General features: G+C 44.2%; 2 protein-coding genes across 2 annotated transcripts; one reads left to right on the forward strand and one right to left on the reverse strand.

Moving 5' to 3' along the window:
• Nucleotides 1-790: 790 nt before the first annotated feature.
• On the forward strand, nucleotides 791-18954 carry LOC112252181. Its single transcript, XM_024423195.2, has 3 exons — nucleotides 791-1927; nucleotides 12159-13047; nucleotides 18377-18954. The coding sequence occupies exons 1-2, from the start codon at nucleotides 920-922 to the stop codon at nucleotides 12927-12929; spliced, it is 1779 nt and encodes a 592-aa protein (XP_024278963.1). The 5' UTR covers nucleotides 791-919; the 3' UTR covers nucleotides 12930-13047; nucleotides 18377-18954.
• On the reverse strand, nucleotides 16906-25317 carry LOC112252182 (myeloid-derived growth factor). The gene is made up of 6 exons (XM_024423196.2): nucleotides 25114-25317; nucleotides 24440-24490; nucleotides 24136-24197; nucleotides 23699-23780; nucleotides 18077-18149; nucleotides 16906-17836 (listed from the first exon to the last, which is right to left on the reverse strand). Exons 1-6 carry the CDS (start codon nucleotides 25252-25254, stop codon nucleotides 17757-17759), a joined length of 489 nt encoding a protein of 162 aa, XP_024278964.1. The 5' UTR covers nucleotides 25255-25317; the 3' UTR covers nucleotides 16906-17756.

Consider the following 25317-nt stretch of genomic DNA (forward strand, 5'->3'; position numbering starts at 1 on the left):
CTGGAACAAATAGAAGTCATAGAAGCAGAAAATAACATGAAACAACAAGAGGTGCCTCAGCTCCATAGGTGACAATACTGTAGTTAACGGGCCGGGACAGGTGTGTTACAGATTGTGTCTGCTCAGGGATTTTATGTCTGTGTAGCTAACTGCTGTGTGCTACGGGTGCAGTGTTGTGCACCCACCCCACCCCCTCCTTATCCCCTTCTCGCCCCTTCTGGTATCCCAAGCTGAACAGGAGTAATCAGATGAGAGGCGGAGTGGGGAGGCTCACGTGGGGACACAGCGTCTACCAGGGATTAAAAAACAAAAATCTTGATTGAAGTTCCACTAGTCTCACTCTACAAGCGGGTTAAATGGGAGAGAAAGAGACAGACATACAGAGAGAGAGATGGGAAGAGGGAGAAAGGTACAGAGGGAGGTACAGCAGTGAGAAGGAGTGGGAGGAATAAAGAGCGAGAAAGGGAGACAGCGCAGTGCTGGGCGGCAGGGGGAATGAGTGTGAGAGAGAGAGAGAGAGAGAGAGAGAGAGAGGGGAAGACAGGAAGAGTGCCACAGCCACTGAGCCAGAGACGCAGGGAGAGGAAGACAGAGAGGCCATGAGCAGCAGAGAGGGCAACCAGGGGAAGCAGTAAGGATCAGAGCGTGCTAAGACGGAGAGTGAGGGGGGAGGACCGGGAAGAGAAAGAGAGAAAAAACAAAGGGATACAATCAGAAACAGGCTTGGACAGGAAAGGGGAGCGGGTGGGGGGTCTGAGGAGAAATAAGCGGAAGAAAGTTTTCGAGAGAGAGGAAAAGAGCGGGAGAGGGAGAAGTCAATGAGAAAAACATTCCATGTGAATGTCAAGGGTGGGAAGCTGGAGGGACAAAGCTAATTCTTTAAGGAGTCTTCCTCTGTGGCTGCTGGACTGCTTCCGTCATGTTCTCAGACACCAGAGCGCCTGGGGAGCACAGAGGCTTTCAGCACAGCAACCCTCATCTCAACCTCTGGCTCCACAATAGATTCAGGGCCCATCACAGTGACATGGGACTCAATGTGCAGCGCAGGCGGACTGATGCCAACCTTACCTATCCCAACAGAGCCAAAGAGGTAGGCTTTAAATCACAAGAGGTTATCAACAATATACATGGGAAAGAAAGGATGGGTCCCCATTTGAATGGACTGGGATTGGAGGAGCTAGATTTAAGAAGCCAAGTTGGCAGTCCTTCCAGGTGGAGCCAGGTTCCGTCTCCAGAGCCAGGCCTGAGACACAGCGCATCTGTCAGGAACCACTACACAGAACGCTCCTTTGTTTGGAACCACCGCCAGACGTTACCACACCCCTCAGTCAGGAACTACGTTACGGCCCCCGCTCCACCAACACAGTTCAAATGTCAAGACTGCTGTAAAGTGCCTGTTTGTTTGGAGGACCAGCTTTGGGGTTACCCCAGACAGACCTGTCAGAGAAACCTTCATAAATCCAGCTGGGTGGATTCAACCACAGCCACACAGGGCTTACCCAGACACCAGAGTTTCGGTTCTACCTTGAGTTCCACCCCAAAAAAAGTCAGAAACATCCAGAGAGACTTGACTAGACCAGTAGGCGGACCAGAGACCAGAAGAGACCAGAAATACTTGACTAAACCTGTGGAGGGTTACAATGGACCCAGCTCTCTGCATGAGGTCATATTCTCTACAGAGGTTCCTCAGAGAAATATGGGAGGTCCCACTCTCCGACCCCAGCAGAGCCCCAGTAAGCCCTGTCCCACCCCAGAGGATGTCCAGACCAGGCCCGCCAGCGGCCACCATGGCTCCAGGAGAGGGCCAGGGCTGACTGGGTCGAAGAGGAGCCACCGGAAGGTGGTCCGGGATCAGATCCGGAGAGTGGTGGAGAACCTGGAGGAGGTTCTAGGAGGCCTGAAGGACATCCATCAGGAGATGAAGGAGGTAAAGATGTTTCTGTTTGCCTATAAGTTACAGATAGGGTCTATCTTTGATGGGGGGATTTAAAGCTGTTTCTCGTGCAGAGCTGTGGTGTAGTGGTAACACTCCCGGCACAAGTCACATGAACAACGGAGACTGGGGTTCAATCCCTGCATCCCACTCTTCTAATTTCCAAACTGTCTCAATAAGTGTCAAATACTTGGAAAAAAAGTTGTTTTGGGTGGGGATAGTGAGCTATATCCTGGTATTGTCATATAGCCTTCAAAATATTTCAGGTGCTTTCTTTGATGTTCTTTTGATATTTGTATAAACATATTATCACGCTATTTCAGGTCCTGAAGAGACTGTGAAGAGCAGTTGTACAGTGTGCTACTTTTGCACTTCCCAGAAAGAGCATAATACCAGTTCATACGTTTGATACTTTAACATGCATTAAAAAGGCGTCTGAATTGATATACACTGTTATACTGCTTGCAAAGCGTCTCTCCACCACAGTGTGACAGTCTTATATATGAAACAGCATAGAAGTGAAGATTTCACTGCATTTTTAAAGGGAGGAAGTGGTGTTTGCTGGGTCGTTCCACCCATAGAGAATGATAGAGAAAGCATCCCTATATCGTTTCCATTATGACGTCTGTGAGCGCACGGGCCGAGCCATTGAGGAAATCTCCATTTTAAACTAGAACATTTTCTTCTTCAAATCAATTTTTTTATTTTTTTTATTTCACCTTTATTTAACCAGGTAGGCTAGTTGAGAACAAGTGCTCATTTACAACTGTGACCTGGCCAAGATAAAGCACAGCAGTTCAACACAAACAACACAGAGTTACACATGGATAAACAAACATACAGTCAATAATACAGTAGAAAAAGTCTATATACAGTGCGTGCAAATGAGGTAGGATAAGGGAGGTAAGGCAATAAATAGGCCACAATGGCGAAGTAATTACAATATACCAATTAAACACTGGAATGGTAGATGTGCAGAAGATTAATGTAAAAACAGAGATACTGTGGTGCAAGGGAGCAAGATAAATAAATACAGTATGTGTATCGGCCGTTGTCGGTGGAATAAGTTGAGGACCAATGCGCAGCGTGGTACGTGTTCATCTTTTTAATAAAGTAAACTGACCAAATCAAATCAAATTTATTTATATAGCCCTTCGTACATCAGCTGATATCCCAAAGTGCTGTACAGAAACCCAGCCTAAAACCCCAAACAGCAAGCAATGCAGGTGTAGAAGCACGGTGGCTAGGAAAAACTCCCTAGAAAGGCCAAAACCTAGTAATAAACCTAGAGAGGAACCAGACTATGTGGGGTGGCCAGTCCTCTTCTGGCTGTGCCGGGTGGAAATTACAACAGAACATGGCCAAGATGTTCAAATGTTCATAAATGACCAGCATGGTCAAATAATAATAAGGCAGAACAGTTGAAACTGGAGCAGCAGCACGGCCAGGTGGACTGGGGACAGCAAGGAGTCATCATGTCAGGTAGTCCTGAGGCATGGTCCTAGGGCTCGGGTCCTCCGAGAGAGAGAAAGAAAGAGAGAAAGAGAGAATTAGAGAGAGCACACTTAAATTCACACAGGACACCGAATAGGACGGGAGAAGTATTCCAGATATAACAAACTGACCCTAGCCCCCCGACACATAAACTACTGCAGCATAAATACTGGAGGCTGAGACAGGAGGGGTCAGGAGAATAACAAAGAACACTGAATAACAAAGAAACAACTGGAACAGTTCTGTTTGGTGTAGACACACAAAGACTGAAAACAACCACCCACAAAACACATTCGAAAACAGGCTACCTAAATATGGTTCTCAATCAGGGACAACGATTGACAGCTGCCTCTGATTGAGAACCATACCAGGCCAAACACAGAAATAGAAAATCATAGAAAAACTAACATAGACAACCCACCCAACTCACGCCCTGACCATACTAAAACAAAAGACAAAACAAAGGAACTAAGGTCAGAACGTGACAGTATGTGGATGAGGTAGTTGGATGGGCTGTTTACAGATGGGCTATGTACAGGTGCAGTGATCTGTGAGCTGCTTTGATAGCTGGTGCTTAAAGCTAGTGAGGGAGATAGGAGTCTCCAGCTTCAGTGATTTTTGCAGTTTGTTCCAGTCATTGGCAGCAGAGAACTGGAAGGAAAGGCGGCCAAAGGGGGAATTGGCTTTGGGGGTGACCAGAGAGACATACCTGCTGGAGCGCGTGCTATGAGTGGGTGCTGCTATGGTGACCAGTGAGCTGAGATAAGGCGGGGCTTTACCTAGCAGAGACTTGTAGATGACCTGGAGCCAGTGGGTTTGGCGACAAGTATGAAGCGAGGGCCAGCCAGCGAGAGCATACAGGTCGTAGTGGTGGGTAGTATATGGGGCTTTGGTGACAAAACGGATGGCACTGTGATAGACTACATCCAATTTGTTGAGTAGGGTGTTGGAGCCTATTTTATAAATGTCATTGCCGAAGTCGAGGATCGGTAGGATGGTCAGTTTTACGAGGGTATGTTTGGCAGCATGAGTGAAGGATGCTTTGTTGCGGAATAGGAAACCGATTCTAGATTTCATTTTGGATTGGAGATGCTTTTTTGGATTGGAGAGTTTACAGTCTAACTAGACGCCTGGGTATTTGTAGTTGTCTACATATTCTAAGTCAGAACCGTCCAGAGTAGTGATGCTGGACGGGCGGGCAGGTGCGGGCAGTGTTCGATTGAAGAGCATGCATTTAGTTTTACTTGCATTTAGTTTTACTTGCATTACTTGCAATGAAGCTCGTCTGGAGGTTAGTTAACACAGTGTCCAAAGAAGGGCCAGAAGTACAAAGAATGGTGTCATCTGCGTAGAGGTGGATCAGTGAATCACCATCATCATTGAAGTATACAGAGAATAGAGTCAGCCCGAGAATTGAACCATGTGGCATCCCCATAGAGACTGCCAGAGGTCCGGACAACAGGCCCTCCGATTTGACACACTGAACTCTATCAGAGAAGTAGTTGGTGAAATAGGCGAGGCAATCATTTGAGAAACCAAGGCTGTCGAGTCTGCCAATAAGAATGTGGTGATTGACTGAGTCGAAAGCCTTGGCCAGGTCGATGAATACGGCTGCACAGTAATGTCTCTCATCAATTGCAGTTATGATATCATTTAGGACCTTGAGCATGGTTGAGGTGCACTCATGACCAGCTCTGAAACCAGATTGCATACCAGAGAAGGTACGTTGGGATTAAGAAATGGTCAGTGATCTGTTTTTTAACTTGGCTTTTGAAGACCTTAGAAAGGCAGGGTAGGATAGATGTAGGTCTGTAGCAATTTGGGTCTAGAGTGTCTCCCCTTTGAAGAGGGGGATGACCGCGGCAGCTTTCCAATCTTTGGGGATCTCAGACAATACGAAAGAGAGGTTGAACAAGCTAGTAATAGGGGTTGCAACAATTTCGGCGGATAGTTTTAGGAAGAGAGGGTCCAGATTGTCTAGCCCTGCTGATTTGTAGGGGTCCAGATTTTGCAGCTCTTTCAGAACATCAGCTATCTGGATGTGGGTGAAGGAGAAATGGGGAGGCTTGGGCAAGTTGCAGTGAGGGGTGCAGGGCTGTTGACCGGGGTAAGGGTAGCCAGGTGGAAAGCTTGGCCAGCCGTAGAGAAATGCTTCTTGAAATTCTCAATTATCGCGGATTTATCGGTGGTGACAGTGTTTCCAAGCCTCAGTGCAGTGGGCAGTTGGGAGGAGGTGCTCTTGTTCTCCATGGACTTTACAGTGTCCCAGAACTTTTTGGAGTTAGTGCTACAGGATACAAATTTCTGTTTGAAAAAGCTAGCCTTTGCTTTCCTAACTGCCTGTGTATATTGGTTCCTAACTTCCCTGAAAAGTTGCATGTCGCAGGGGCTACTCGATGCTAATGCAGTACATCACAGGATGTTTTTGTGCTGGTCGAGGGCAGTGAGGTCTGGAGTGAACCAAGGGCTATAGATATAGCCTGGTTCTACATTTTCTGAAAGGGGCATGCTTATTTAAGATGGTGAGGAAAGCACTTTTAAAGAATAACCAGGCATCCTGTACTGACGGAATGTCAATATCCTTCTAGGATTCCCAGACCAGGTCGATTAGAAAGGTCTGCTCGTTTAAGTGTTTTAGGGAGCGTTTGACAGTGATGAGGGGTGGTTGTTTGACTGCGGACCCATTACGGACGCAGGCAATGAGGCAGTGATTGCTGAGATCCTGGTTATTCTTTAAAGGTGCTTTCAGCAGAGGTGTATTTGGAGGGCAGGTTGGTTAGGATGATGTTTACAGATTTGGTGTTGCACCTGGTAGATTCATTGATCATTTGTGTGAGATTGAGAGCATCAAGCTTAGATTGTTGGATGGCCGGGGTATTAAGCATGTCCCAGTTTAGGTCACCTAACAGCACGAGCTCTGAAGATAGATGGGGGGGAGGCAATCATTTTGCATATTCTGTCCACGGAACAGCTGGACAAATGCTATTTGTCACTTGCTTCGAAACAACAGGTTTGGACTAACAGTGAAATGCTTACGGGCCCTTCCCAACAATGCAGAGAGAAATAAAATAGAGAAATAATTGAACAGTAAAACATGTAATAATAAAAGTAGTAATAGATACATAATGAGTAACGATAATATACAAGGAGCATCAGTACCAAGTCGATGTGCAGGTGTACGAGGTAATTCTATGTTCACCTTTTGTTGCCTTACAGCCTGAAATGAAAACACATAAAATCAGACTTTTTATTTATACACAGTAACCCACAATATCCAAGTGAGAAAAATTAACCCACAATTAAAACAGTAAAATACCATATTTGGATAAGTGAACACCCCCCTGAGTTAATACTTGGTGGAACCACCTTCTGCTTGAATTACAGCCATAAGTCTTTTTGAATATGTCTCTACTAACTTTGCACACCTAGACTGTGCAATAGTTGCCCATTCTTCCTTGCAGAATTGTTCAAGCTCAGTCAAATTACATAGTGACCGCTCTCTTTAAGTCATTCCACAGATTCTCAATGGGATTTAGGTCGGGGCTCTGACTAGGCCACTCAAGGACATTCACCTTCTTGTCCTTTAGCCACTGTACAATTACTTTGGCGGTGTGCTTTGGGTCATTGTCATGTTGAAACGTGAACCACCTTCCCATTTTTAACTTCCTGGCAGAGGGCTGCATGTTCTCAAAAATCGGTCGGTATTTTGCACTGTCCATTTTCCCTTCCATCCCGACAAATGCTCCCTGCTGAAGAGAAACACCCCCTCAACAGGATGTTGCTGTCACGTGTGCTCCCTCTCCGTCTTCTAGGTCACCAGGCTGCTCGTTATGGAGCACACCTGTCAACATCGTTACGCGCATGACACTCACCTGCACTCCATCACCTCCTTGATTACCTGCCCTTTACATGTCACTCCTTTGGTTCCTTCCCCAGGCGCCATTGTTTCTGTGTCATGTCTGTGCGTTGCCCATGTTTCTTATTTGGTATTATGTTGTGTTTATTTATTAAAACACATACTCCCCGAACTTGCTTCCCGACTCTCAGAGCACATCGTTACCACTGCCACCACCATGCTTTACTATAGACTTGGTGTTCCTTGGGTGGAACGATGTATTGGGTTTTCGCCAGATATATCGTTTTGCATTCAGGCCAAAAAGTTTAATTTGGTCTCATCTCCCTTTTTTTGAGGAGTGTTTTTTGTCTTGCCCCCCTCCCATAGAGGCCAGATTTGTGGAGCGCTTGTGGTATTGTGGTCACATGCACACATTGACCAATATTTGCCATAAAGGCCTGAAGCTCCTTCAAAGTCACCATTGGCTTCTTGGTAGCATCTTATCAGTCTCCTCCTTGCCAGATCATCCAGTTTGGAGGGACGGCCTGATCTTTGCAGGGTCTGGGTGGTGCCATACGCCTTCCACTTCGTAATAATGGACTTACCTGTGCTCCGAGGGATAGACAAAGCCTTTGAAAGCTTTTCATATCCATCCCCTGACTTGTGCTTTCCACAACTTGATCTCAAAGATCTTTTGAAAGTACTGCCCATAATGGATTATTTGCTATGAATTGCACTACTAAGCAGTGGAGTCCTCTATGAACAACTGCTTTTATTCTGAACTAATCAAAGTCACTACAACTGATCACAGATGGAAGCCAATTAGCTTGATTTGTGGTTGGTTATACCTCAGCAAGTTTTCAATTTAAATTCTAAGGGGGGGTTGACTTATCCAAAAAGGGCATTTTACTGTTTTGGGGATTCTTTTTTTCCAATTGATATTGTGGGTTACTGTGTGTAAATAAAGCTGGAAAAAGTATAATTTTATGTATTTTCATTTCAGGCTGTAAGGCAACAAAAGGTGAACATTTTGAAAAGGTGTGGTGACTTTCTATACCCACTGTATAACTAGGAATAAAGTGCTAGATAGTAAACGGTAGGAGCACGGATGTGATGAGTCAAAAAAGTTAGTGCAAAAAGGGTCAATGTAGATAGTCCAGGTAGCTATTTGGTTCACTATTTAACTAACTATTTAGCAGTCTTATAGCTTGAGGGTAGAGGCTGTTCAGGGTCCTGTTGGTTTCAGACTTGGTGCATCGGTACCGTTGCCGTGTGATAGCAGAGAGAACAGTCTATGACTTGGGTGACTGGAGTCTGTGACAATTTTTATGGCTTTCCTCTGACATCGCCTGGTATAGAGGTCCTAGATGACAGGGAGCTCGACAATGATGTACTGGGCTGCCCACACTATCCTCTGTAAAGCCTTGCGGTCGGATGACGAATCAGTTGCCATACCAAGCGGTGATGTAGCTAGTCAAGATGCTCTCAATGGTGCAGCTGTATAACTATTTGAGGATCTGAGGGCCCATGCCAAATCTTTACAGCCTACTAAGGGGGAAGAGGCTTTGTTGTGCCCTCTTCACAACCGTGTTGGTGTATTTGGACCATGACAGATCCATAGTGATGTGGATGGGGGCGTACTTGGCCATCCGTTTCCTGTAGTCCACAATCAGCTCCTTTGACTTTCTGACGTTGAGGGAAAGGATGTTGTCCTGGCACGACACTGCCAGGTCTCTGACCTCCTCCCTATAGGCTGTCTCATCGTCATCGGTGATCAGGCCTACCACCGTTGTGTTGTCAGCAAACTTAATAATGGGGTTGGAGTCATGCGTAGCCATGTGGTCGTGGGTGAACAGGGAGTACAGGAGGGGACTAAGCACGCACCCCTGAGTGGCCCCCGCATTGAGTGTCAGTGTGGCAGATGGGTTGTTGCCTACCCTCACCGCCTGGGGGAATCCCATCAGGAAGTCCAGGATCCAGTTACAGAGGGAGGTGTTCAGTCCCAGGGTCTTACTCTTAGTGATGAGCTTGTAGGGCACTATGGTGTTGAATGCTGAGCTGTAGTCAATGAACAGCATTCTCACGTAGGTCTTCCTTTTGTTCAAGTGGGAAATGGCAGTGTGGAGTGCCATACAGATTGCATCATCTGTGGATCTGTTGAGGCGGTATGCGAATTGGAGTGGGTCCAGGGTGTCTGGGATGACGGTGTTGATGTGAGCCTTGACCAGCCTTTCAAAGAATTTAATGATTACAGATGTGAGTGCTAAGGAGTTATAGTCATTTAGACAGGTTCCCTTGGCATTCTTTAGCACAGGGACTATGGTGGTCTGCTTGAAACATGTATTCATTACAGACTGGGTTAGGGAGATGCTGAAAATATCAGTGAAGACACTTGCCAGCTGGTCGGTGCATGATCTGAGTATGCGTCCTGGTAATCCATTTGGCCCTGCGGCCTTGTGAATGTTAACCTGTTTAAAATTCTTACATCGGCTACGTAGAGCGTGATCACACAGTCATCCGGGAACAGCTTGTGCTCTTACGCATGGTACAGTGTTGTGTGCCTCTAAGCGAGCATACAGCTTATCATGAGGTTTTCGAACTCAGGCAAGCAGAACCTTGAAACCTAATATTAGAGATTGAGCACCAACTACTAACTAACAAAGAGACACACCACCACCCTTGAGTTTACCTTACACTACCGTTCTGTCCTGTCGATACATAGAAAACCAGAGAATATTATCCATGTCCTTGTTCAGCCAAGTTTCCGAGAAACATAGGATATTACAGTTCTTCAGGTTCCGTTGATAGGATAGTGTCGAACGGAGCTTGTCCAGTACCTTCTCCAGTGATTATACATTCGCCAATAGAACAGAGGGTAGAGGTGGATTATTTACTTGTCCGTTCTTTCATCAGGGTACCCCGCAAATCAGCCTCTATATTGTCACCTCTTTCTCTTCCGAGTGTCGGGATTACGGCCTTGTCCGGGGTGAGCAGTATGCCCTCTGCCGCCAACTCATTGAAGTAGAAATCTTCATCCAAATCGAGGTTAGTGATCGCTGTTCTGATGTACAGAAGTTATTTTCGGTCATAGGAAATGATGGCGGGAACATAATGTATAAAAAAGTTACGATCAGCGCAAAAAAACATACAAAATAGCAGAGTTGGTCAGGAGCCCGTAAAACGGCCTTTATACATTCCAACACCATTCTCTTTTGTTGGCAAACAAACTGAAAGGAATACATTCTGCCACTTGTAGTGTGTTGTTTGAACAGGTATAAAGCCAATATTGCCGATTTACTGCCACCTGCAGTTATGGAATTTCTTCTCACGAGTATATTCATTGGCTGACCCCTCCTGATGACTCGGATGGAATCATATGATCCTTCCTTAACCCATTGGACGTCCCACCCACTTGACTACTTCAAAATGGTGAAAGTCCTCAATCGTGCTGCCCATGCTAATACAGGCTTTTGGCTAGTAGAGGCCTCTATCATTCTCTATGGTTCCATCAAATGAGAAAACCTTCTGGGTAGTGTAACTTCGTCCATTTTTCCCCCATCTCATTTTAACATTCTGTTATAAAGAGCACATGTTAAACTTAATGAAAAACAAGTTTCCCATCTCAAGAAGTTAATTAAATACAAAAATTCAGTTCCAAATAAAGTTACAGGGTTGACGATTTCCTCTTAAATTAGTCATAAATCCCTATGGAAGCTTGCTGTGTGCAACAGGGAGGGGTAATTGAATGCAAACTTTACAAAATGAAATTGTTGAAACATTTCTAGCCTGTCTATCTATTGGTAACAGGGTTAATGTGTTATGCTTGACCCGCTCAGTTTCCCATCATCAAAACACTAAACAATGGCCAAAAAGAGTAGAACCAGCTCACTGCTTTTACACTATGATTTGACTATTAAATGTCCAATGTTTATTTTGAAATAAATATTAAAGCAAAAGTTCAGTTCACGTAACAGGGAGTTTTTTGTATTTTATTTTATTAAATCACTAATCACATGAAATAAATAATCATCTTCAGAAATGACCTTGTCAAATCAACAAAATAACTATGGCTTTACAATGATGGTGAAAATGTTTTAGGGTTCAGTGGGTTAAAATCTTCTTTCAAGGGGTGAACAGAGGGACATGTTAAAATACTGGATTTGGGCACTTTAGCAAGACTTAATTCATTTAAAAAAAATCTGATGTATTAAATTGACCATGTGGTCTATATTAAAGGGCACCATTTCTATTGGTGCACAATTTCTGCTTAAAATATCAAAGGTACGCAAACAGGCGCTCTTTTCGTGGAACGACCCTGCTATGCTCCATTTACCTAATGTATGCAATGTTTTAAAGTGATGCTCAGCAGCGGTGCCCTCTCCTCTCCAGTCCTTCCACCACCAGATGCTGACAGAGGAGCAGCTGGAACCATGCTTTTAATCCATTTATGGAAACGCCTGAGCCCTGGCTCATATTCTCATCCCATAAAAGTGACATGTAAATCGGCCCCTCTCACGTTATCTTGTTGCATTGCAGTACTGTATATGGCACTCCTGCCATGCCAGGGGGAAAGTTCCGCATAAGTGCAGTCCGAGAGCAAGGGTATTCCACAGTGGTATTGTAAATGACAGTAGAACGTTAAATAAATGTATGGAGTAACATCCAGCGATGCTGCTCTTATAGTGTGGTGCAAGGAAAATCTCTTACTGGACCAGGTGGTCAGGGACCTGAAGGAAGACACCAGAGAACTTGAGTAGTTAAGTGAGAAAAACAATTTGCCTAGCAAGGGTACGACCACACACAGCAAAGGCTGAGGCAGATCAAACATTTTCTCCATCTCATTTTCTCGCATCTCTCCAGCCCCATCTCTGACGTGTATCTTAATCTCTTTCACAGGTGGTGCAGCAGATTGAGCTGCTGACCTCGTCCATTGACCTGAGTGAAGGAGAAGCCAGCCCCAGCCTGCCCAGCGACAGTAGCTCCACCTCCAGTGGAGTCACGATGGGCAGTAGCCATCAGAGGCCCAGAGGCCCAGGGGGTGAGGAGGCCAGGCAGGGGGACGCAGCTCTGTCCTCCCTCATCAGGACTAACTCACCCCAGCGTCACAACCCTGCCTCCAGCCCGGTCCGCCTTCCCCACCAACTTGCTCCCAGGCCTCACAGGAGTAGCCCTGTTCGCCCTCCCACCTCTGGTCTGTCCCCCATCAGTACCAACCCACCTCACCCCAACACCCATGATCCCTCAGTCAAGAGCAAGAGTTTACATTACCCCCTCAACCATGCCTCTAACTCTGCTCTCTTTCACATCCTTGGACTTCCCCCTCATGAAATAAGTTCCCTTCCTCACCCCTCTGCTCTCGGTCCTTCTGTCACCTTAGAAACCCAAACAGGGTCACCCATGAGGTCACCTCTCCCTGTCAGCCCACCCAGAGCCCGTAAGACCCAGACCATGGTGGAGGGAGTGAGGACAACATCTGCTAGATCGCTGGGGCTAACGCAGGGCCAGACAGTCCCACACGGCCCAGGGAGAGTTCCAGGGCCCAAGGGCCGCAAGCCGCCTCCTTACCCGCACGATGGGCACTTTGATCGGGGGGCAAGTAAAGGCAAGGACCCCAAGAAGGCTCCCCCGTATCCTGTGAAGAGAAAACTGCTCTCGACCACGGTGTGAGAGGGAGGTGGTTGGATTAATGGAGCAACTACCACAGAGCTGAGGGAGCAGAGGGTGATTTAAGGCTCGCCAACTTGAGCAGAGCCCACGTTTCCAAGGTGATGAGAGGTGTCTCAGGGTAGGTATATGTCAGCAGAGTTCTGCTGCATTTCTCCTGACACCCTTTCCACCTTTCTGGCTTGGCTCTGACCAGGGATAAGAGACAGGATAAGAGACAGCAACACCTGGCTCGGCGCACTTGTAACTACTAGGGCCCGATGCAGATGCCCACTTAGCAGAATGATGACACAACCAAATAGGAAGTGAGAGCATCTCTTTGGCGTACCATGTCTCTTGGCTGACTTGGTCACCCAGTGCTTGGAAGTGTGTCTGAGGGAGATAGGGGAGAGGGGGACAGAGACAGTGGGGCAGCTGGCCATTAGTCCTACCCTTCAAAGGGCCCTTGGTGGTGATTCCTAACCTAACCCTCCTCATCCACAAGCTCCATCTGTTCCCTGTAAATGTCAATCAGGAAATACAGAGGAAGAGAGAGAGAGAGATGGGGGAACGCAGTCCAAACTGGCCGAGAGCATTCAAAAGAGAGAAATGATGACGCACTCATCGGGTCGTATCATGGTGCCCATAGTTCAGAATCAATCTGCCTGTATCACAGTGGTTGTAATGTGCTATTGCATGTTGTAGATCATTTGTATTTTTAGTTAATTTGATACCATCTTGTGGACTTGACATGTACTTCAGCAGATACATTTGTACTGGAAATTTAGGGATTTTAGGAATACCTTCCAATACAATTTTTTAGACAAAGTTGGCTATGTTTTCTGATGGGAAGTTAAAGTCAACAGTTATAGTAGTAACAGATGGCCAATAGTAACAACCTGTTCATAAACTGAACAAAAATATAAATGCAACATGCAACAATTTCAAAGATTTTACTGAGTTACAGTTCATATAAGGAATTCAGTCGATTGAAATGAATTCATTAGGCCCTCATCTATGGATTTCACATTACTGGGAATACAGATATGCATCTGTTGGTCACAGATACACAACATGAACAAAAGTATGTGGACACCTATTCGTCAAACGTGTCATTCCAAAATCATGGGCATTAATATGAAGTTGGTCCCCCCTTTGCTGCTACAACAGCCTCCATTCTTATGGGAAGGCTTTCCACTAGATGTTGGAACATTGCTGCGGGGGCTTGCTTCCATTCAGCCACAAGAGCATTAGTGAGGTCGGGCACTGATGTTGGGCGATTAGGCCTGGCTCGCAGTCGGCGTTCCAATTCATCCCAAAGGTGTTTGATGGGGTTGTGGTCAGGGCTCTGTGCAGGCCAGTTAAGTTCTTCCACACCGATATTGACAAACCATTTCTGTATTGACCTCGCTTTGTGCATGGGGGTAGTGTCATGCTGAAACAGGAAAGGGCCTTTCCCCGAGTTCCCAGTTGTCTTGAACTCATTGAAGTCAGATTTCCCAGTCCAAGTTAAGTTGTTTTGAGCGCAGCACAAATCATGCTTCATTGACAGCATGGCCAATGTTGAATGTTTATAATTTTAAGCTTGGATAAGAGACCCTGAAACCCAGACTTGGGACCACACAGTCACTCCACTGAATAGCAGGCTAGTGATTGCTTTGCAATGCTTGCAGTTAGCTACTGATTCCTTCCAAACCACTCATTGTTGAATTTGCAACTTCCGACTTGTTGTGTAATGTTGATGTCCAATGGTTGATGGTTGATGAGCACCGATATGTTTTATCTATAAATTCTCATTATTTCCCTTCATATGACAAGGATTAAAAAAAGATTTGCCAGTAGATTGTCAACTTGATTCAGGATGATGACTGCGAGCTAAGATTTTGAAAGTATGTTGACATGATCAGTCCAATCAAAGGTACTGTAGATATAACATGATTTGATGTAATTTTATCTGTGGCCAATGACCTTGAGCCTTCTTGGATGGGCTCTTGTAATGTAACTCTATGGCAGCACACAAGGGGCTTGAATTTTTGAGCTCTACCCTTAGACTTGGTGGTGACGTAGTGTCCCCATGAGTGACAGAACACTGAGCCAATCACGGCGCAACTAGAGAACATTAACAACCCCTACGCTACGTAAACTCAGCAAAAAAAGAAACGTCCTCTCACTGTCAACTGTGTTAATTTTTAGCAAACTTAACGTGTAAATATTTGTATGAACATAACAAGATTCAACAACTGAGACATAAACTGAACAAGTTCCACAGACATGTGACTAACAGAAATGGAATAATGTGTCCCTGAACAAATGGGGGGGGGTGTCAAAATCAAAAGTAACAGTCAGTATCTGGTATGGCTACGATCTGCATTAAGTACTGCAGTACATCTCCTCCTCATGGACTGCACCAGATTTGCCAGTTCTTACCCCACTCTTCCATCAAGGCACCTGCAAGTTCCCGGACATTTCCTGGGGCAATGGCTCTAGCCCTCACCCTCTGATCCAACAGGTCCCAGACGTGCTCAATGGGATTGAGATTAGGGCTCTTCGCTGGCCATGGCAGAATACTGACATTCCTGACTTGCAGGAAATCACGCACAGAATGAGCAGTATGGCTGGTGGCATTGTCATGCTGGAGGGTCTTGTCAGGATGAGCCTGCAAGGATACCACATGAGGGAGGAGGATGTCTTCCCTGTAATGCACAGCGTTGAGATTGCCTGCAATGACAACAAGCTCAGTCCGATAATGCTGTGACGCACCGCCCCAGACCATGTCGGACCCTCCACCTCCAAATTGATCCCGCTCCAGGGTACAGGCCTCGGTGTAACGCTCATTCCTTCAACGATAAACGCGAATCAAACCAACACCTATGGTGAGACAAAACTGCGACTAGTCAGTGAAGAGCACTTTTTGCCAGTCCTGTCTGGTCCAGCGACAGTGGGTTTGTGCCCATAGGCGACGTTGTTGCCAGTGATGTCTGGTGAGGACCTGCCTTACAACAGGCCTACAAGCCCTCAGTCCAGCCTCTCTCAGCCTATTGCGGACAGTCTGAGCACTGATGGAGGGATTGTGGTGTAATTCCTGGTGTAACTCGGGCAGTTGTGGTTGCCATCCTGGACTTATCCAGCAGGTGTGATGTTTGGATGTACCGATCCTGTGCAGGTGTTGTAACACGTCGTCTTCCACTGCGAGGATGATCAGCTGTCTGTCCTGTCTCCCTGTGCGCTGTCTTAGGCGTCTCACAGTAAGGACATTGCAATTTATTGCCCTAGCCACATCTGCAGACCTCATGCCTCCTTGTAGCATGCCTGAGGCAGGTTCACACACCCTGGGCATCTTTCTTTGGTGTTTTTCAGTCAGTAGAAATACCTTTTTAGTGTCCTAAGTTTTCATAACTGTGACCTTAATTGCCTACCGTCTGTAAGCTGTTAGAGTCTTAACGACCGTTCCACAGGTGCATGTCCATTAATTGCTTATGGTTCATTGAACAAGCATGGGAAACAGTGTTTAAACCCTTTACAATGAAGATCTGTGAAGTTATTTGGATTTTGACAAATTATCTTTGAAAGACAGGATCCTGAATATGGGAGTTTGTTTTCCGCTGAATGCCCCACCACCACAGAAAGCACTGAGCTTGGCTGAAACACCTGCATTTTGGAGCTGCCTTACTCAAGAAAGCAAAAAAAGAGACCATGTTTGTATTCGGCTTTATTAACTCAACGATTTTATCATTATTTTTTTTACATTGTTTGCAAACGGTCCAAAAACCTTATGCACATCGAATTTCATCTTTGTGTTATAGCTACATTTTCATATGGATCGTAATAATGTTGGAATCTGCTGGACTGAAAATGTGTGTCCTAATAATATAAAAAAAAGAGCATGAGATCAGCACACAGAACTCTGAAAGTAATCCAAGCTGAAAACCATCAAACCTGAACATGGACAGCAGTGTGAAATCTTAGCTGCGTCAAAACAAATGAGAACACACATTTCACATTCCCAGACAATATGACTTTTATTGGAGCATCAGTTGCACATTGTGATTTAGAAATCCAAGGAGTAGAAAATAAAATATAAAAAAAACAAGTGCCCGGTGGTATTTCCTTTTGGGAGCCAAGGGACTCCACTATCAACGCTGAGTGAGGGCCTCCTCTAGACAGACAGGGATGAACCTGGTATGTGCTGGAAAGCTAACTATCCTCTACATCAAGGCAATATGTCTCTAATCCTGGTAGGCCAAATAAGCATCTGTTCTAAAGCTCCACCTAGCTTCATTAAGACTGTTGGTAGGAGTGAGAGAGGAGGGAGAAAAACTAAATCAACTGCATTGAATGATGATTGGTTGGTTGAATCAGGTGCTCTATCTAGATCAAAAGAACATAGAAACTGGGGCTCCATGCTCTACATTATCTGTACTAACCATTCACTTGCTTAGAGAATAAGCAGATTGGAAAAACGTATATATCTTAACGTGCACACGATGAAGACAAATGATTACTCACATTTCCCTGGCTTAGCATAAGACCAATAAATCCTCTGAACCTATATCTCTCTACACCCGTTAAGATCAGACATCCCAATATGCATTCTCATACAGTATGGAACATAATGAATTTTCCATGTAAAGCCATAATACTCCAAATAAAAAACAATAGATTTATTCAACAGCATATTTGTAGACCACCAAGGTCTAAGGCTGTCACTCATTACTGTATCGTCCTTCGTGCTTGAATATCGTCCTTCAATTGCCACTGTTGTCGACATTAGAGCACAATGGCCTGCCTTGAGAGCACGCCTGGATGTCACCATTTGATGATATTACAACAGTCATTCGGATTTCCAGCCAATCAAAGCTCATCGCGTCGTGTCCGGCCAATAATAGTCAGTTTGGAGAGCTCAGCGCGGAACTTCCCATCTTTGTGGGTCACTGGAAGGGTGATGGGAGAGGAATGGAGTTACTACAACGTCATAACACAAGTACAACATTCAATGAAAAAACAACATTCAGTAGTAGACAGTGGCATACCATAGATTCATCATCAATGCTATCTACTTTTGTCGCAAACACTTCATTCCAGACAAATAGGTAAAAAACAAGAATAGTTTTGATCTGTTGTGACAGACATATGGGAATGGAGCTCAGTAGTAAGCAGACTAGTCATCTCACCTGTAGAATCCCCCACAGTGAATTCATCTTCCTTCAAAGTCACATCCCTCTGTCCCCCCGCAACAGTCTGGGACTGTGGAGACGATGACGGGGAGAGATGGGAGCAGGGGATTGACAAGAAAAGGGATAACAAACAAGGGGATGAAAGTGTGAATGGAAAAGAGAGAAACTCATCACGACAGAGGCAAGGAGAGTTATAGTGGAGTGACAAGGTCGAGGAGATGTTCTGCTTCTCAGGAGTGCTGGTTATTTTTATCCCAATGTTTAGTGAGTGTTGTTTTTTTCTCTGTCTTTTCACAGGGGACAGTGCCGTCAGGAGGAGAGGTTGAACGGTTCTGTTCTGACGACAGCATCTGTCTGAGGCTTTGTCCTTGCGAGGGAGGATGGTCAAGAGGCCTGTGGGAGAGCAGTGTATGTGCGGCGATGTACAAAGCCTCCTCGCCTGACAGACTCCTCAGAACAGTGTTTCCCTGTATGGTGTTTTGGTAAACACTGGTGGGTTGCCATTGATTTGTGTGAAGATGTGGCAATAAACTGCATCATGACTAACAACAGTCTAGTTTACATAGTAGATCAGAGGGAGATATAAAAAAACTTATGGTGGGACAGACACAGCACAGACCGGTTTAGGAACCACTGCCTTTTAGAACTGTGTGCAACTTACATGTGATGTGACACTAGTCTGAGAGTTGTTTGTACTCTGAACACAGCAGCATTCACTTGGGAGAAGAATACATGGTTAGATCTGAATGCAACATGGGTAACAATGTACTCTCTGACTGCAATATAATGTTCTCTCAAATACCTACAGTAGCAGTCAAAAGTTTGGACACACCTACTCATTCAAGGTTTTTCTTTATTTGGACTATTTTCTACATTCTACAATAATAGTGAAGACATCAAAACTATGAAATAACACATATGGAATCAGGTAGTAACCAAAACAGTGTTAAACAAATAAAAATATATTTTATATTTGAGAGTCTTCAAAGTAGCCACCCTTTGCCTTGACAGCTTTTGTGCACTCTTGGCATTCTCTCAACCAGCTTCATGAGGTAGTCAACTGGAATGCATTTCAATTAACACGTGTGCCTTGTTAAGTTAATTTGTGGAATTTCTTTCCTTCTTACTACGTTTGAGCTAAATAGTTGTGTTGTGACAAGGTAGGGGTGGTATACAGAATAGCCCTATTTGGTAAAATACCAAGTTAATATTATGGCAAGAACAGCTCAAATAAGCAAAGACAAAAGACAGTCCATCATTACTTTAAGACATGAAGGTCAGTCAATTCGGAAAATTTAAATAAGTTTGAAAGTTTCTTCAAATGCAGTTGCAAAAACCATCAAGCGCTATGATGAAACTGGCTCTCATGAGGACCGCCACAGGAAAGTAAGACCCAGGGTTACCTCTGCTGCAGAGCATAAGTTCATCAGAGTTACCAGCCTCAGAAATTGCAGCTCAAATAAATGCTTCAGAGTTCATATAACAGAAACATCTCTGCATCAACTGTTCAGAGGAGACTGCATGAATCAGGTCTTAATGGTCAGATTGCTGCAAAGAAACCACTACTAAAGGACACCAATAAGAAGAAGACTTGCTTGGGCCAAGAAACATGAGCAATGGACATTAGACTGGTGGAAATCTCTCTTTTGGTCTGATGAGTCCAAATTTGAGACTTTTGGTTCCAACCGCTGTATCTTTGTGAGACGCAGAGTAGGTGAACAGATGATCACCGCATGTGTGGTTCCCACCGTGAAGCATGGAGGAGGTCTGATGGTGTGGGGGTGCTTTGCTGGTGACACTGTCTGTGATAAACAGTGTGGCAAAAAAGTATTTAGTCTGCCACCAATTGTGCACGTTCTCCCACTTAAAAAGATGAGAGAGGCCTGTAATTTTCATCGTAGGTACACTTCAACTATGACAGACAAAATTTGGAGAAAAAAAATCCAGAAAATCACATTGTAGGATTTTTAATGAATTTATTTGCAAATTATGGTGGAAAATAAATATTTGGTCAATAACAAAAGTTTCTCAATACTTTGTTATATACCCTTTGTTGGCAATGACAGAAGTCAAACATTTTCTGTAAGTCTTCACAAGGTTTTCACACACTGTTGCTGGTATTTTGGCCCATTCCTCCATGCAGATCTCCTCTAGAGCAGTGATGTTTTGGGGCTGTTGCTGGGCAACATGGACTTTCAACTCCCTCCAAAGATTTTCTATGGGGTTGAGATCTGGAGACTGGCTAGGCCACTCCAGGACCTTCAAATGCTTCTTATGAAGCCACTCCTTCGTTGCCCGGGCGGTGTGTTTGGGATCATTGTCATGCTGAAAAACCCAGCCACGTTTCATCTTCAATGCCCTTGCTGATGGAAGGAGGTTTTCACTCAAAATCTCACGATACATAGCCCCATTCATTCTTTCCTTTACACGGATCAGTCGCCCTGGTCCCTTTGCAGAAAAACAGCCCCAAAGCATGATGTTTCCACCCCCATGCTTCACAGTAGGTATGGTGTTCTTTGGATGCAACTCAGCATTTTTGTCCTCCAAACACAACGAGTTGAGTTTTTACCAAAAAGTTCTATTTTGGTTTCATCTGACCATATGACATTCTCCCAATCTTCTTCTGGGTCATCCAAATTCTCTCTAGAAAACTTCAGATGGGCCTGGACATGTACTGCCTGAAGCAGTGTTACTGATGGTAGGCTTTGTTACTTTGGTCCCAGCTCTCTGCAGGTCATTCACTAGGTCCCCCCGTGTGGTTCTGGGATTTTTGCTCACCGTTCTTGTGATCATTTTGAACCCACGGGGTGAGATCTTGCGTGGAGCCCCAGATCGAGGGAGATTATCAGTGGTCTTGTATGTCTTCCACTTCCTAATAATTGCTCCCACAGTTGATTTCTTCAAACCAAGCTGCTTACCTATTGCAGATTCAGTCATCCCAGCCTGGTGCAGGTCTACAATTTTGTTTCTGGTGTCCTTTGACAGCTCTTTGGTCTTGGCCATAGTGGAGTTTGGAGTGTGACTGTTTGTGGACAGGTGTCTTTTATACTGATAACAAGTTCAAACAGGTGCCATTAATACAGGTAACGAGTGGAGGACAGAGGAGCCTCTTAAAGAAGAAGTTACAGGTCTGTGAGAGCCAGAAATCTTGCTTGTTTGTAGGTGACCGAATACTTATTTTCCACCATAATTTGCAAATAAATTCATTAAAAATCCTACAATGTGATTTTCTGGATTTTTTTCTCCAAATTTTGTCTGTCATAGTTGAAGTGTACCTATGATGAAAATCACAGGCCTCTCTCATCTTTTTAAGTGGGAGAACTTGCACAATTGGTGGCTGACTAAATACTTTTTTGCCCCACTGTATTTAGAATTCAAGGCACACTTAACCAGCATGGCTACCACAGCATTCTGCAGCGATACGCCATCCCATCTGGTTTGCTCTTAGTGGGACTATCATTTGTTTTTAAACAGGACAATGACCCAACACACCTCCAGGCTATGTAAGGGCTATTTGAACACGAAGGAGAGTGATGGAGTGCTGCATCAGATGACCTGGCCTCCACAATCATGAGTTGGACCGCAGAGTGAAGGGAAAGCAGCCAACAAGTGCTCAGCCTATGTGGGAACTCCTTCAAGACAATTGGAAAAGCATTCCAGGTGAAGCTGGTTGACAGAATGCCAAGAGTGTGCAAAGCTGTCATCAAGGCAAGGGGTGGCTGCTTCAAAGAATATAAAATATATTTTGATTTGTTTAACACTTTTTTGTTTCTACATGATTCCAGATGTGTTTTAATATCTTCACTATTATTCTACAATGTAGAAAATAGTTAAAATTAAGAAAAACCTTTGAATGAGTAGCTGGGTCCAAACTTTTGAATGGTACAGTGTGTTGCCACGACAATCTATTTTATCATCTCTACCCATATAGAGCCCTATATTAGCTTTGATTTACAGTTGAAGACGGAAGTTTACACACACCAAATACATTTAAACTCAGTTTTTCACAATTCCTGACATTTAATCCTAGTAAAAATTCCCTGTCTTTAGGTCAGGTATGATCACCACTTTATTTTAAGAATGTGAAATGTCAGAATAATAGCAGAGAGAATTATTTATTTCAGCTTTTATTTATTTAATCACAGTCCCAGTGGGTCAGAAATTTACATACACTCAATTAGTATTTGGTAGCATTGCCTTTAAATTGTTTAACTTGGGTCAAACGTTTTGGGTAGCCTTCCACAAGCTTCCCACAATAAGTTGGGTGAATTTGGGCCCATTTCTCCTGACAGAGCTGGTGTAACTGAGTCAGGCTTGTAGGCCTCCTTGCTCACACACGCTTTTTCAGTTCTGCCCAAACATTTTCTATGGGATTGAGGTCAGGGCTTCGTGATGGCCACTCCAATACCTTGACTTTGTTGTCCTTAAGCCATTTTGCCACAACTTTGGAAGTATGCTTGGGGCCATTGTTCGTTTGGAAGACCCATTTGCGACCAAGCTTTAACTTCCTGACTGATGTCTTGAGATGTTGCTTCAATATATCCACATAATTTTCCTCCTCATGATGCCATCTATTTTGTGAAGTGAACCAGTCCCTCCTGCAGCAAAGCACCCCCACAACATGATGCTGCCGCCATCCCCTGTGCTTCATCGTTCGTTAGGAAGGTGGTCTTCGGCTTGCAAGCCTTACCTCCTTTTTCCTCCAAACATAACGATGGTCATTATGGCCAAACAGTTCTATTTTTGTTTCATCATACCAGAGGACATTTCTCCAAAAAGTACAATCTCTGTCACATGTGCAGTTGCAAACCGTAGTCAGGCTTTTTTATGGCGGTTTTGGAGCAGTGGCTTCTTCCTTGCTGAGCGGCCTTTCAGGTTATGTCGATATAGGACTTGTTTAACTGTGGATATAGGAGAGAGAACGTGTCTCCTTCAAGAGCCGTGTGACGGCTGCGTGGTCCCATGGTGTTTATACTTGCATACTATTGTTTGTAAAGATGTTGTTGATGTGTGCAGAGGGGCCCGGGTATGGGCGAGGGGACGGTCTAAAGTTATACTGTTACATTAGTGTATGTAAACCTCTGACCCACTGGAATTGTGATACAGTGAATTATAAGTGAAATAATCTGTCTGTAAACAATTGTTGGAAAAATGACTTGTGTCATGCACAAAGTAGATGTCCTAACCGACTTGCCAAAACTATAGTTTGTTAACAAGAAATTTGTGGAGTGGTTGAAAAACTAGTTTTAATGACTCCAACCTAAGTGTATGTCACCTTCTGACTTCAACTGTAGCTTGCCAGTAAATCAGGATAAAAACAGACCGAAGTGTAAAAATGTGTAGGTAGGTACATACAGTCAATGTAGAAGACATGTTTCCATTGGGATATGCAGTTCTACATCATTATCACTGAGACAGACAGAAGCGCACTTCAACCAGGAGACCAGCGGAGAAGACGGATCAATGCTGCTACGACAATATGCTGACATTGGACATATACCTTATCTACTTTACACCACAAAAACATGTTAGCAAAGATTGTGCTCCAATGCATTATGATGTAGAAATGCTGATAGGAGAGCAAATTACACGACCCATCTGTATATGAAGGATACTTACATATGCATTGGCATACTCAATCTTTGCTCCTTTCAGCTCAGCCTTGAACTGTGTGAAAAACAGGTAGGACTTCCCTTGGGGTCTATTAACAAAGAGGAAGAGAGAAATCAACACAAATGAAGATAGGGATTAAATCACCACTGACGTTTTTATTAGATTTTTTTTATTTCACCTTTATTTAACCAGGTAGGCCAGTTGAGAACAAGTTCTCATTTACAACTGTGACATGGCCAAGATAAAGCACAATTGTTGACTCTGCTGTTAGTTATTCACTAGGCAAAGCCAAGATGAAAAACTGGAACTGATTGACCTGAGATATCTCAGGTGAATGACCACCAAGTGACAGTTGAATGAATAAGTAATTCAGTGTACATGGAAATCTCTGCAGTCTAACTTCGATTGTTCAGTGTGACCTCACACCAGGGATTACAGTTTACCTCCACAAAGAGCAGGAGAACAGACTGTCTTCGTCGCTCAGGCCCACACTCATCAGCCATTGCTGTTAAAACAACATAACATGAAAACATGTTATATTATTATTTTGATTATGTATTCTTTAGGTATGTGAGTAGCATGGCACAGGTTAAAATGTACTTTCTGTTGATCTACTTTGGAATGTACTTTTAAACTGCACACTAAAACCTATGAATCCGTTTACTGCAGGTAGCATATGTTTCTACTCTAGACTAGAATGAAGTGTCCTATTTATTAGGTTGAAACTTAGATCAGGATACAACCTACCTCGTTGGTTCCCCCTTGTGATGCATACGTGAATGAACATTCATATTCTCTCTGTGAAAGTAGGAGGAATTAGTAGTCTGCACATTTTTCTTGATGATTAAATTGAAACTGGAATGATCATTAAAAGACAAAACACATTATTTATTTGTAGGCCTAAGTGTTTGGAAGTCAAATCGGGTGTTTGGGAGTCAAACAATTTATAGCTCATTATTATTTCAAACATCTGCAATTTGTAATACAACGGGGCACTTTATTTTCAATATTTGTGATTTAACATAAAGACAACATGGATTGCGTCTCTGTCGGAAAATGTAGATATATTCTAGACCAATGAATAGCCTCCTTGTGGTACTCCGGTACTGACGTGTCAACATATCAGAGGTCGTTTCCTCATCATCATGCGACGACCAGAGACTTAAGATTTTTATTTTTTTAATCTACATAGAGTTTCAATTTGTGAGCGGTGCCATCATGTTCTTGGTTGTTATTTGAATTAGCTACCATATGTGAACAAACAGCAAGATAGTTTGCAGGGAACTATAACGTTACTCGGCAATTCGTATGCATATTTGTGCCACTTACAACCTTACAATGCAACATACACGACTTCACTAGCTGTCTAGTAGTACAATACTGTTTGTTGGCTGGATGTTGTGGCTAGCTATATTGCTTACCATTTTCTCAGAGAACGTGTGCACCATTCCGCCGGGTTTTACGTTGAATTCCACAGTTTTCGTTTGTTCATCAGCACTAGCCAATATAACTGTTGACGTTACAACCAACAAAGCAATAAATGCAAAGTTATTTTGCGCCATTTTGTTCTGCTGCTACTGACCGATAACTCATGCGAGTGCTCTGCCGAGTGTCGTCACAGGGAA

This window comes from Oncorhynchus tshawytscha, linkage group LG06 (genome assembly GCF_018296145.1).
Source record: "Oncorhynchus tshawytscha isolate Ot180627B linkage group LG06, Otsh_v2.0, whole genome shotgun sequence".
Taxonomy (NCBI): domain Eukaryota; kingdom Metazoa; phylum Chordata; class Actinopteri; order Salmoniformes; family Salmonidae; genus Oncorhynchus; species Oncorhynchus tshawytscha.